General features: G+C 49.4%; 1 protein-coding gene across 1 annotated transcript; it reads right to left on the bottom strand.

Moving 5' to 3' along the window:
* Positions 1-11,006: 11,006 nt before the first annotated feature.
* LOC147984777 (uncharacterized) lies at positions 11,007-12,658 on the bottom strand. Its single transcript, XM_087541261.1, has 2 exons — positions 11,821-12,658; positions 11,007-11,032 (listed from the first exon to the last, which is right to left on the bottom strand). The coding sequence occupies exons 1-2, from the start codon at positions 12,656-12,658 to the stop codon at positions 11,007-11,009; spliced, it is 864 nt and encodes a 287-aa protein (XP_087397387.1).
* Between the last annotated feature and the right edge of the window lie 1,168 nt (positions 12,659-13,826).

The following is a 13,826-nucleotide window of genomic DNA, read 5'->3' as shown; positions in this document are numbered from 1 at the left end:
CCAGCCGGATAGTCGCTCTACGAGCTGCGGCTTATGGCAAGAGAGGGCTTAGATGTTGGCACAATACTTGTCTGACTGAAGGTAATATCAACATAGGACAAGGCGGCAAGCCCCCGGGCCGACTGGTCGGACCCGGTGCCAGGCAGAGGAAAAAACATTAATAGGAGTAATCTTATCATATAGATAAAAAGGGTAGCCCCCGAGTGCTCCTCGAGGGACCCGATGTCTTTGCTCTTAATACAAAAGGTAGCATGGTACATACTGCATTTAACTGTAAAATCTTTAAAGGAGATTTGCATTCCATGGGCTCTTCGTCTCCTTGCCGGAATTGTCCCTTTTGTGCACCCTAGGCTTCTGCGCGTCGGTGAGGTAGTAGGAGTCGTTGCCCAAGGCTTTGCTGATGACAAAACGGCCCTCCAAGGGGGCCGAGAGCTTTTGTTGGCTGGCTGTTTGCTGGATCAGTCGGAGCACAAGGTCCCCTTCTTGGAAGGATCGAGGCCTAACCTTCTGGCTGTGGTAGTGGCGCAGGCCCTGCTAGTAGATGGAAAACCGGCTGAGTGCTAGCTGTCGACCCTCTTACAGCAACTCAACACCGTCTTCTCATGCTTCCTTCGCCTTCGCCTCCGTGTACATGGTGACGCGAGGTGAGTCAAACTCAATGTCGGATGGGATGGCGGCCTCAGCCCCGTACACGAGGAAGAAAGGGGTGAAGCCGGTTGGTTTGTTCGGCGTGGTCCGGAGACTCTAAAGGACGGTCTGAAGTTCGTCAATCCAGCAGCTGGCCGAGCACTCCAGCGGCTCGACCGGTCGAGGCTTGATGCCGGACAAGATGAGGCCATTTGCTCGCTCCACCTGGCCGTTTGACAATGGATGGGCACCGGACGTTAAGTCCAGTCGGATGCCCTACGTCGCGTAGTAACGGGCCAAGGCTCCTTTGGCAAAGTTCATGCCGTTGTCGGTGATATTTCTGTGTGGTACACCATACCGGACGGTGATGTCTGCGATGAAAGTCACATCAGTCGGACCATTCAGTTTCTTGATTGGCTTTGCTTCAATCCACTTGGTGAATTTGTCCACGCGGACAAGAAAATGGGTCATGCCGCTGTGTGCTATCTTCAATGGGCCCACCATGTCCAGCACCTAGACAATGAAATGCCAAGTGAGGGGGATGGTCTTGAGTGCAGAAGCCGGCAGGTGTTGCTTGGAGATGAAACGTTGGCATCCGTTGCACTTCTTGACCAAGTCCTTGGCATCGTCCAAAGCGGACGACCAGAAGAAATCGTGGCGGAAAGCTTTGGCGACAAGGGATCTGGAAGCCACATAGTGGCCGCACTCGCCTTGAGGAATAACTTTGAGGATTGCTCTGCCCTTCTCTGGCTCTACGCAGCGCTGGAATACACCAGTCACACTACGCCTGACAAGCTCTCTGTTTACTATCGTGTAAGCTGCTACCCGACGTTTTACCTGCCGGGCCAAAATTTCGTCAGCTGGTAGCTCTCCGCTCAGCAGGAAGTTGAAAATGGGCTGCGCCCATGATGGTGCTTCGACCACTGTCACCACGGCCACTGGTACCAGGTCGGTTGGGTTGGGAGGTGGCGGGTCGGAGCCAGCTGCCGCTTGCTGCGTTGTTGAAGTCCCCGGGCCGCCTACTGTAGCCCCCGGGCCGGGTGCGAGTGCTGGAGTCCCTGAGGTGCCTGCCGAAGTCCCTAGGCCACCTGCCGCAGCCCCCGGGCCGGGTTATGAAGTCCCCCGGCTCGATGTGACTGCTGTAGTCCCCGAGTCACCTGCCGAAGTCCCTGGGCAGGCTGCTGCAGTCCCTGAGTCGGTTCCAGCTGTTTCGGGAGCAGCCGGCAGAAATATGGACTCTGATTCCGGCGAAGGCTTGATAGACAGCCTACAGAGGCACTGTGGGAGACACCGGCTGGTATTGCTTGCCAGGTGGAGCCGATCCGTTCCAGGGCATCTGCTTGCTCGTTGTCGGCCCATGGCACGTGAAGGAACTCGCACCCATCAAAATATCCGCTAATCTGCTAGATGAGGAAGTGGTAGCTCGCCATGTTTGCATCCTTTGCGTCCCAGTCGCCAGATGACTTCTGGACCACCAAGTCCAAGTCGCCATAGCAGAGCACTCGACAGATGCAAATTTCTTTGGCCAGTCGGAGGCCGTGGACGAGTGCTTCGTACTCACCCACGTTGTTGGAGGAGGCAAAGTGAATTTGCAAAGTGTACTTGAGCTTGTCGGCCTTGGGAGAGGTGAGGACGATGCCGGCTCCTAGACTGGTGCGAATCTTCGAGCCATCAAAATGCATCCGCCAATGAGTGGAGTCCAGCGCTGGCGGCAAGTACTTGGTCTTGGCCCAGTCGACGAGGAAGTCAGCCAGTGCTTGGGACTTAATGGCGGTGTGGAGCTTGTAGAGGATGGTGTAGGGAGCCAACTCGATGGCCCACTTCGCCACCCGGCCTGATGCATCTCTGTTGCCTATGATCTCGGCAAGTGGAGCAGTGTAGACGACTGTGATGGAGTGCTCTTGGAAATATTGCTTGAGCTTCTTGGCGGCAAAGTGCACATCGTAGCACATCTTCTGGTAATGGGGGTAATTCTGCTTGGAGGCGAACGGTACTTCACTCAGGTAGTAAGCGGGCCTCTGGACCAGGCGAGCTCTGCCATCTTTTGGGCGTTCAACGATGATGACTGTGCTGACCACTCGGCTGGTGGCGGTGATGTAGAGGAGCATGGGCTCCTTAGCAGCTGGAGCCGCCAAAAAAGGCGGCATGGTCAGCATCTTATTAAGTTGGAGAAAAGCTTCACCCGCCTTATCGTTCCACTCAAAGCAAGTTGTTTTCTTCATTAGCTGGTATAGGGGCAAGGCCTTCTCGCCCAGCCGACTGATGAAGCGGTTGAGAGAAGCCAAGCACCCGGTGAACTTCTGGACGTCCCGCAGCCTGGTCGGTCTCTGCATCCGCTCAATGGCCTTGATCTTCACAGGGTTGCACTCGATGCCGTGTTCTGAAACAAGGAAACCAAGGAGCTGGCCGACTGGGACTCCAAAGACACACTTCTCTGGGTTGAGCTTGATTTGAAAATGGCGCAGATTGTCAAAAGTCTCCTTGAGATCTTCCAGGAGGGTGCCATGCTTCTCTGTCTTCACCATAATATCGTCTACGTAGACATGGGCATTTCTGCCGTGTTGCTTGAGGAGGCACTTCTGCATGCAACGCTAAAATGTGGCACCGACATTTCTCAAGCCGAATGTCATTGTCAGGTAGCAGAACATTCGGAATGGTGTGATGAAGGCGGTCTTCAGCCAATCGGCTAGGTTCACCTTGATCTGATGGTAACCAGAGTAGGCGTCTAAAAAACTCAACAGCTCGCATCTGGCTATGGAGTCAATCACTTGATCTATCCGAGGCAGAGCAAACTGATCATTGGGGCAGGCTTTGTTGAGGCTGGTATAATCAATGCACATGCGCCACTTGTTGTTCTTCTTCAGCACAAGGACCGGGTTGGGAAGCCACTACGGATAGAACACTTCCATGATGAAGCGGGCTGCTAGCAGTCGGGCTATCTCTTCACCAACAATTCTTTTCTTTTCTTCCGATAGGCAGTAGAGGGGTTGCTTGACCGGTTTCGCATCTGACCTGACATGTAGCTTGTGCTGGGCGAAATCCGTCGAAACACACGACATGTCTTTAGGAGACCATGCAAAGATGTCCCGATTATCATGGAGAAAATCGACGAGCTCGCTTTCCTATTTGCTGTCGAGGTTGGTCCCTACGACAGCGTACCTCTCCGGGTGCTCCGGGTCCAAGGGGATCTTCTTTGTTTCTTTGGCTAGCTAGAAGGAGCCCTGAGCTTCCAACTCCTTGGGGTCTGGCGACAAGTCCAACTGCTTGCCGACCATGGCCACAACCTGGTCAAGGAACTGCTTCTCGGCAGTAATCACAAGGGACTCGGCCAGCCGGCTGCTGGCAGCGGCACACGCGGCTGACTTCTTGTAGTTGCCAGCGACGACAATTATGCCCTTGGAACCCGGCATCTTCATCTTGAGGTAGGCGTATTGAGGCACCGCCATGAACTTAGCAAGTGCTGGTTGGCCCAAGAGGGAGTGGTAGGGGCTCTCCAGGTCAACCACCTCGGACCAGATTGGCTCGCGGCGGAAGTGATCTCTATCTCCGAGGAGGACATCTATCTTGATCTTGACGATTGGTGAGAAGGAAAGGCCGTGTACTATGCCATGGAAGACGGTCCGACTGGGCTGCTGATGCTTCTATTTGATGCACAACTTCTCTAGGATGTCATGGTAGAGGATGTTGATGCTGCTACCGCCGTCTATCAGAATTCGGGAAAAGCGACAGGCTCGCCTCTGTGTTGAAAAGATGGCATCCAGCACCATAGCATAGGAACCCGGAGAAGGCATTACATCCGGGTGGTCAGCTTGGCTCCAGCTGATGGGCTTCTCAGACCAGTGCATAAATTCTAGGGCTTCAGAGGTGACAGCATTCACCTCATGGTGCTGCTGGCGCCGGTTGTGCTTGTTGTCAACCAAGGTGGTGAAGACAACATAGGCTCCGTGTTCTTCGTGGAATTCATCCTGGACAGCACCGACTAGGCGGACCACCGGCTGCTGAGGAGGCAGAGCCGGTGGGCCAGTAGGCGGTGGCGGCAGCCCCTCCCCTTGGTGATGCGGGTGAGCCAGTGGCACTTCTGGGTTATATGGTTGGACGGCTTCGCTTCGCTGTGGAACTTGCGAGGAGCATCAAGGGTCAGCTCGAAGGAGAAGGTGGGTAACCAGGCGGGCTTGCCGCCCTTCTGACGCTTGGGTCCAGGATGACCCTCGGGATGCTGATCTTCAATAGTTGCAACTTGTCGGCAGGTGGAAGGTGGCTCCTGGGCCTTGCGCTTGTTGTCATTCGACTGCTAGCACCGACTGGAATCGCTAGTCGGCGTGTGAGGAGCTGGAGGAAGCACTTTCCCAGATGCGTCTACTCGGAGCTCTGACTTCATGGAGGAGGCGGCAGTGACGTACTTGTTTGCGATTATCAACAACTCGTCGAGTGTAGTCCGCTTGTTGTAGAGGAGGCGGTTCTTGAGCAAGGACCCTTCTCTACACCCGACAGTAAAATACTCTATGGCCTGCACCTCATGCACCCCTTCGCAGGAGTTGCGCAGTTCGGCCCACCGCGTCAGGTAGTCGCGGGTGGACTCCGTCGGCCTTGGACGCATAGAGAGAGCTGGCGAGGCTTGGGTGGCCGCATGTAGGTGGTAGTGAAGTTGCGGATGAAGACTTCGGTGAAATTCAGCCAGCTGTTGACGCTGTAATGCTTGAGGCTGTTCGGCCATGTCTGGGGCGTGCCCTGGAGCATGAGCAGAGCGTACTTCACGACAACGCGCTTGTTGCCGTTTGCTATGTTGACGGAGGTGGAGTAGTCAACCAACCAATCTTCCGGCCTCACGGAGCCGTTGTACTTGGGCGTATCTCGAGGGAGCGAGAACCCTTTGGGAAAGGGCTCGTCACGAATGCGGGGGCCAAAACCAGGCGGCCCGATTGCATCTTCTTCTTCTACCACTAGGGATTGAGCCAGTCGGTCAAAATGGTGGCGGGCGTTGTTCTCTTCGACTCCTTCATGGGGGCCTAGCCGATTTCCGAGAGTTGGGTGCTCAATAGCCGGCAGGGAGATGTGCCTCTCGCTGCACGGGGGAGGCGAACGATCACCCCGCTGCTCGACTGCTCGAGGGCGGCCGTCTTGGTCGTGCTCGATAGTGATGTGTGTTCTCTATGGCTAGCAGCCGGCTCTTGGTCTCTTCGGTCGCGGGCGCCGCCTGTTGGCGTCCGGGAGGTCGTGCTGTGTTCTCGGTGGGGGGAGGTTCTCGGCATGCAGGCCAGGTTCCACCACACGGTGGCCAGCTTCTTGCTGTGCGACCATGTCGAGGAGCTGCTGGACGCGCTCTATCATGCAGCGTCACTCGTCACGCTCCAGGAGATCCAGTTCGTCCGCTGCCACTTGGGCAGCACGCAGATTCTCCAAAGGCATGGTGTAGACGGGGCGGTCGGCTCCAAGCATGCTGGCGACGGCCGCGCCACGCTGCCGAACGGTGCCCATCCGGCTCGGCTCGGTAGCAGCCGGCGTGCCGCAGATGAGGCGGTCGATCTCGCGCTGGTAGGCTTCGCTGAGGCGCCTCATGGCCGCCAGCTACTGGGCGCTTTCGAGGAGCAAGATGCGGAAGGCTTCCAGCGTTGCTCCGTCCGCGTTCTCCACAACGGGCGCAGACAAACCCCACACTGCCGCCTGCAGCGGGTCGTGGGCAGCCCCATCGGAGAGCCCATCGTGGCTAATGACCAGCACCTCCGTGACGGCGCTGGTGCTGGCGTCACTCGTCACAGGAGGGAGCCGATTGTCGATGACCACCACATTACCGGGGAAGCAATCGGGGGATCCCACATCGAAGTCGACGAGCATCGGGTCGGTGGAGCTGACAGAATCTATGTTGAAGGCGGGGTCATTGGCGACTTGTTGCCTTCCAAGGAGGTCAACGAAGTAGCTTTCGGAGTTGGTTGCACCCATGTCGGGCCGCCGACAAGGTCGGCAAAACTGCTCGCGGCGCAAGCGGTTTTTGCGCAGCATAGCGTGTCGACGCAGATGCCATCCGGCGTGCCAGGCTGGCTGCGTTCGCTGGGAAGGAAAAGGGTTCCCGTCCAGAGCGTGTTTCCGGACGACGGTGCACCTTGCCCCATGGTGGGCGCCAAATGTCGGGGATGTGTAGCGACATATGCCAGGGGTGGCTAATCATGGAGAGGGACAAGAGTACATCGCTGGGCTCTAGAAGCAGGAGTGAGAGAGACCGCATACGCCTGCGAATCTTACCTAGTTTCGGTGCTCTCCATGGAGATAACACCCCTAGTCCTACTCTACGGGGTCTCCGCATGATGACTATGATCAAATAGAGTAGCTGTTGGGGAACGTAGTAATTTCAAAAAAATTCGTACGCACATGCAAGATCATGGTGATGCATAGCAATGACAGGGGAGAGTGTTTTCCATGTATCCTCGTAGACCGAAAGCGGAAGCGTTAGCACAACGCGATTGATGTAGTCGTACGTCTTCACGATCCGACCGATCAAGTACCGAACGCACGGCACCTCCGTGTTCAGCACACGTTCAGCCCGATGACGTCCCTCGAACTCCGATCCAGCCGAGTGTTGAGGGAGAGTTTCGTCAGCACGACGGCATGGTGACGATGATGATGTTCTACCGATGCAGGGCTTCGCCTAAGCACTGTACAGTATTATCGAGGTGGACTATGGTGCAGGGGGGCACCACACACGGCTAAAAGATCAACTAATCAATTGTTCTGTCTCTAGGGTGCCCCCTGCCCCCGTATATAAAGGAGCAAGGGGGGTGCGGCCGGCCAGGAGAGAGGGCGTGCTAGGAGGAGTCCTATTCCCACCGGGAGTAGGACTCCCCCCTTTCCTAGTTGGATTAGGACTTGGGAGGGGGAAAGAGGAGGGAGAGAGGAAGGAAGGGGGGCGCGCGGCCCAGCCCTGGCCGCCTCTCCTCTTCTCCGTAAAGGCCCACTAAGGCCCATTAACCTCCCAGGGGGTTCCGGTAACCTCCCGGTACTCCGGTAAAATCCCCATTTCACCCGGAACATTTCCAATATCCAAACATAGGCTTCAGATATATCAATCTTCATGTCTCGACCATTTCGAGACTCCTCATCATGTCCTTGATCACATCCGGGACTCCGAACAACCTTCGGTACATCAAAACATATAAACTCATAATATTACTATCATCGAAACGTTAAGCGTGCGGACCCTACGGGTTCGAGAACTATGTAGACATGACCGAGACACGTCTCCGGTCAATAACCAATAGAGGAACTTGGATGCTCATATTGGCTCCCACATATTCTACGAAGATCTTTATTGGTCAGACCGCATAACAACATACGTTGTTCCCTTTGTCATCGGTATGTTACTTGCCCGAGATTCGATCGTCGGTATATCAATACATAGTTCAATCTCGTTACCGGCAAGTCTATTTACTTGTTCCGTAATACATCATCCCGCAACTAACTCATTAGTTGCAATGCTTGCAAGGCTTAAGTGATGTGCATTACCGAGAGGGCCTAGAGATACCTCTCTGGCAATCGAAGTGACAAATCCTAATCTCGAAATACACCAACCCAACAAGTACCTTCGGAGACACCTGTAGAGCACCTTTATAATCACCCAGTTACGTTGTTATGTTTGGTAGCACACAAAGTGTTCCTCCGGTAAACGGGAGTTGCATAATCTCATAGTCATAGGAACATGTATAAGTCATGAAGAAAGCAATAGCAGCATACTAAACGATCGGGTGCTAAGCTAACGGAATGGGTCAAGTCAATCACATCATTCTCTTAATGATGTGTTCCCGTTAATCAAATGACAACTCATGTATATGGTTAGGAAACATAACCATCTTTAATTAACGAGCTAGTCTAGTAGAGGCATACTAGTGACACTCTGTTTGTCTATGTATTCACACATGTATCATGTTTCCGGTTAATACAATTCTAGCATGAATAATAAACATTTATCATGATATAAGGAAATAAATAATAACTTTATTATTACCTCTAGGGCATATTTCCTTCAGTCTCCCACTTGCACTAGAGTCAATAATCTAGATTACACAATAATGATTCTAACACCCATGGAGCCTTGGTGTTGATCATGTTTTGCTCGTGGAAGAGGCTTAGTCAACGGGTCTGCAACATTCATATCTGTATGTATCTTGCAAATTTCTATGTCTCCCACCTTGACTAAATCCCAGATCGAATTGAAGCTTCTCTTGATGTGCTTGGTTCTCTTGTGAAATCTGGATTCCTTCGCCAAGGCAATTGCACTAGTATTGTCACAAAAGATTTTCATTGGACCCGATGCACTAGGTATGACACCTAGATCGGATATGAACTCCTTCATCCATACTCCTTCATTTGCTGCTTCCGAAGCAGCTATGTACCCTGCTTTACACGTAGATCCCTCCACGACACTTTGTTTAGAACTGCACCAACTGACAGCTCCACTGTTCAATGTAAACACGTATCCTATTTGCGACTTAGAATTGTCTGGATCAGCGTCAAAGCTTGCATCAACTTAACCATTTACGATGAGCTCTTTGTCACCTCCATAAACGAGAAACATATCCTTAGTCCTTTTCAGGTATTCCAGGATGTTCTTGACCGCTGTCCAGTGATCCACTCCTGGATTACTTTGGTACCTCCCTGCTAGACTTATAGCAAGGCACACATCAGGTCTGGTACACAACATTGCATACATGATGGAGCCTATGGCTGAAGCATAGGGAACATCTTTCATTTTCTCTCTATCTTCTGAAGTGGCCGGGCATTGAGTCTTACTCAAATTCACACCTTGTAACCCAGGCAAGAACCCTTTCTTTGCTTGATCTATTTTGAACTTCTTCAAAACTTTGTCAAGGTATGTGCTTTGTGAAAGTCCAATTAAGCGTCTTGATCTATCTCTATAGATCTCGATGCCCCATATATAAGCAGCTTCACCGAGGTCTTTCATTGAAAAACTCTTATTCAAGTATTCCTTTATGCTATCCAGAAATTCTATATCATTTCCAATCAGCAATATGTCATCCACATATAATATTAGAAATGCTACAGAGCTCCCACTCACTTTCTTGTAAATACATGCTTCTCCAAAAGTTTGTACAAAACCAAATGCTTTGATCACACTATCAAAGCGTTTATTCCAACTCCGAGAGGCTTGCACCAGTCCATAAATGGATCGCTGGAGCTTGCACACTTTGTTAGCTCCGTTTGGATTGACAAAACCTTCCGGTTGCATCATATACAACTCTTCTTCTAGAAATCCATTCAGGAATGAAGTTTTTTACATCCATTTGCCAAATTTCACAATCATAAAATGTGACAATTGCTAACATGATTCGGACAGACTTAAGCACCGCTACGGGTGAGAAGGTCTCATCATAGTTAATTCCTTGAACTTGTCGAAAACCTTTCACAACAAGTCGAGCTTTATAGACAGTAATATTACCGTCAGCGTCAGTCTTCTTCTTGAAGATCCATTTATTCTCAATTTCTTGCCGATCAACGGGCAAGTCAACCAAACTCCACACTTTGTTCTCATACATCGATCCCATCTCAGATTTCATGGCTTCAAGCCATTTTGCGGAATATGGGCTCACCATCACTTCTTCCTAATTCATAGGTTCGTCATGGTCTAGTAACATAACTTCCAGAACAGGATTACCGTACCACTCTGGTGCGGATCTTACTCTAGTTGACCTACGAGGTTCAGTAACAACTTGATCTGAAGTTTCATGATCATCATCATTAACTTCCTCACTAATTGGTGTAGGTGTCGCAGAAACCGGTTTCTGTGATGAACTACTTTCTAATAAGGGAGCAGGTACAGTTACCTCATCAAGTTCTACTTTCCTCCCACTCACTTCTTTCGAGAGAAACTCCTTCTCTAGAAAAACACCGAATTTAGCAACAAAAGTCTTGCCTTCGGATCTGTGATAGAAGGTGTACCCAACAGTCTCCTTTGGGTATCCTATGAAGACACATTTCTCCAATTTGGGTTTGAGCTTATCAGGTAGAAGCTTTTTCACATAAGCATCGCAGCCCCAAACTTTCAGAAACGACAACTTTGGTTTCTTGCCAAACCACAGTTCATAAGGCGTCATCTCAACGGATTTCGATGATGCCCTATTTAACGTGAATGCGGCCGTCTCTAAAGCATAACCGAAAAATATAGTGGTAAATTAGTAAGAGACATCATAGATCGCACCATATCTAGTAAAGTACGATTACGACATTTGGACACACCATTATGCTATGGTGTTCCGGGTGGCGTGAGTTGCGAAACTATTCCGCATTGTTTCAAATGAAGACCAAAGTCATAACTCAAATATTCTCCTTCATGATCAGATCGTAGAAAATTTATTTTCTCGTTACGATTATTTTCAACTTGACTCTGAAATTCTTTGAACTTTTCAAATGTTTCAGATTTATGTTTCATTAAGTAGATATACCCATATCTTCTTAAATCATCTATGAAGGTGAGAAAATAATGATATCCACCACGAGCCTCAATATTCATCGGACCACATACATCTATATGTATGATTTCCAACAAATCTGTTCCTCTCTCCATAGTACCAGAGAACGGCGTTTTAGTCATCTTGCCCATGAGGCACGGTTCGCAAGTACCAAGTGATTCATAATCAAGTGGTTCCAAAAGTCCATCAGTATGGAGTTTCTTCATGCGCTTTACACCGATATGACCTAAACGGAAGTGCCACAAATAAGTTGCACTATCATTATCAACTCTGCATCTTTTGGCTTCAATATTATGAATATGTGTATCACCACTATCGAGATTCATTAAAAATATACCACTCTCCAAGGGTGCATGACCATAAAAGATATTACTCATATAAATAGAACAACCATTATTCTCTGATTTAAATGAATAACCGTCTCGCATCAAACAAGATCCAGATATAATGTTCATGCTTAACGCTGGCACCAAATAACAATTATTTAGGTGTAATACTAATCCCGAAGGTAGATGTAGAGGTAGCGTGCCGACTGCGATCACATCGACTTTGGAAACATTTCCCACACGCATCATCACCTCGTCCTTAGCCAATCTTCTCTTAATCCGTAGCCCGTGTTTCGAGTTGCAAATATTACCAACAGAACCAGTATCAAATACCCAGGTGCTACTACGAGCATTAGTAAGGTACACATCAATAACATGTATAGCACATCTACCTTTGTTCACCTTGCCATCCTTCTTATCCGCCAAATACTTGGGGCAGTTCCGCTTTGAGTGACCAGTCTGCTTGCAGTAGAAGCACTCAGTCTCAGGCTTAGGTCCAGACTTGGGTTTCTTCTCCTGAGCAGCAACTTGCTTGCTATTCTTCTTGAAGTTCCCCTTCTTCTTCCCTTTGCCCTTTTTCTTGAAACTGGTGGTCTTATTGACCATCAACACTTGATGCTCCTTCTTGATTTCTACCTCTGCAGCCTTTAGCATTGCGAAGAGCTTGGGAATTGTCTTATCCATCCCTTTCATATTATAGTTCATCACGAAGCTCATGTAGCTTGGTGGCAGTGATTGGAGAATTTTTTCAATGGCGCTATCATCCGAAAGATTAACTCTCAGTTGAATCAAGTGATTGCAGTACCCAGTCATCTTGAGCATATGCTCACTAACAGAACTATTCTCCTCCATCTTGCAGCTATAGAACTTACTGGAGACTTCATATCTCTCAATCTGGGCATTTGCTTGAAATATTAACTTCAACTCCTTGAACATCTCATATGCTCCATGACGTTCAAAACATCGTTGAAGTCCCGGTTCTAAGCCGTAAAGCATGTCACACTGAACTATTGAGTAGTCATCAACACGTAACTGCCATGCATTCACAATGTCTACAGTTGCTGGCACAGGTGGTACACCTAGCGGTGCTTCCAGGACGTAACTCTTCCGTGCAGCAATGAGGATAATCCTCAAGTTACGGACCCAGTCCGTGTAATTTCTACCATCATCTTTCAACTTTGCTTTCTCAAGGAACGCATTAAAATTCAACGGAACAACAACACAGGCCATCTATCTACAATCAACATACACAAGCAAGATACTATCAGGTACTAAGTTCATGATAAATTTAAGTTCAATTAATCATATTACTTAAGAACTCCCACTTAGATAGACATCCCTCTAATCCTCTAAGTGATCACGTGATCCAAATCAACTAAACCATGTCCGGTCATCATGTGAGATGGAGTAGTTTCAATGGTGAACATCACTATGTTGATCATATCTACTATATGATTCATGCTCGACCTTTTGGTCTCCATGTTATGAGGCCATATCTATTATATGCTAGGCTCGTCAAGTTTAACCTGAGTATTCTGCGTGTGCAACTGTTTTGCACCCGTTGTATTTGAACATAGAGCCTATCACACCCGATCATCACGTGGTGTGTCAGCATGAAGAACTTTCGCAACGGTGTATAATCGGGGAGGACACTTATACTTTGATAATTTAGTGAGGGATCATCTTATAATGCTAGAGTCAATCAAAGCAAGATAAGATGTATAAGATATAAACATCACATGCAATCAATATAAGTGATATGATATGGCCATCATCATCTTGTGCTTGTGATATCCATCTATGAAGCACCGTCATGATCACCATCGTCACCGGCGCGACACCTTGATCTCCATCGTAGCATCGTTGTCGTCTCGCCAATTTTATGCTTCTACGACTATCGCTACCGCTTAGTGATAAAGTAAAGCATTATAGGGCGATTGCAATGCATACAATAAAGCGACAACTATATGGCTCCTGCCAGTTGCCGATAACTCGGTTACAAAACATGATCATCTCATACAATAAAATTTAGCATCATGTCTTGACCATATCACATCACAACATGCCCTGGAAAAACAAGTTAGACGTCCTCTACTTTGTTGTTGCAAATTTTACGTGGCTGCTACGGGCTTAGCAAGAACCGTTCTTACCTACGCATCAAAACCACAACGATAGTTTGTCAAGTTGGTGCTGTTTTAACCTTCGCAAGGACCTGGCGTAGCCTCACTCGGTTCAACTAAAGTTGGAGAAACTGACATCCGCCAGCCACCTATGTGCAAAGCACATTGGTAGAACCAGTCTCGCGTAAGCGTACGCGTAATGTTGGTTCGGGCCGCTTCATCCAACAATACCGCCGAACCAAAGTATGACATGCCGGTAAGCAGTATGACTTATATTG

This window comes from Triticum urartu, chromosome 2A (assembly GCF_056163025.1).
Source record: "Triticum urartu cultivar PI428250 chromosome 2A, HENAU_Tu73, whole genome shotgun sequence".
Classification (NCBI taxonomy): Eukaryota; Viridiplantae; Streptophyta; class Magnoliopsida; order Poales; family Poaceae; genus Triticum; species Triticum urartu.
The sequence above is the reverse complement of the archived record's forward strand: the minus strand, read 5'-3'. Positions and strand labels throughout refer to the sequence as shown.

Excerpts from the sequence above, each read along its gene's own strand:
- LOC147984777 (XM_087541261.1), bottom strand. The coding sequence starts at position 12,658 with ATGGCCTGTGTTGTTGTTCCGTTGAATTTTAATGCGTTCCTTGAGAAA. Across the intron at positions 11,033-11,820 it reads GGATGGCAAGGTGAACAAAG|TTCAAAGAATTTCAGAGTCA; the intron begins GTAGATGTGCTA and ends ACATTTGAAAAG.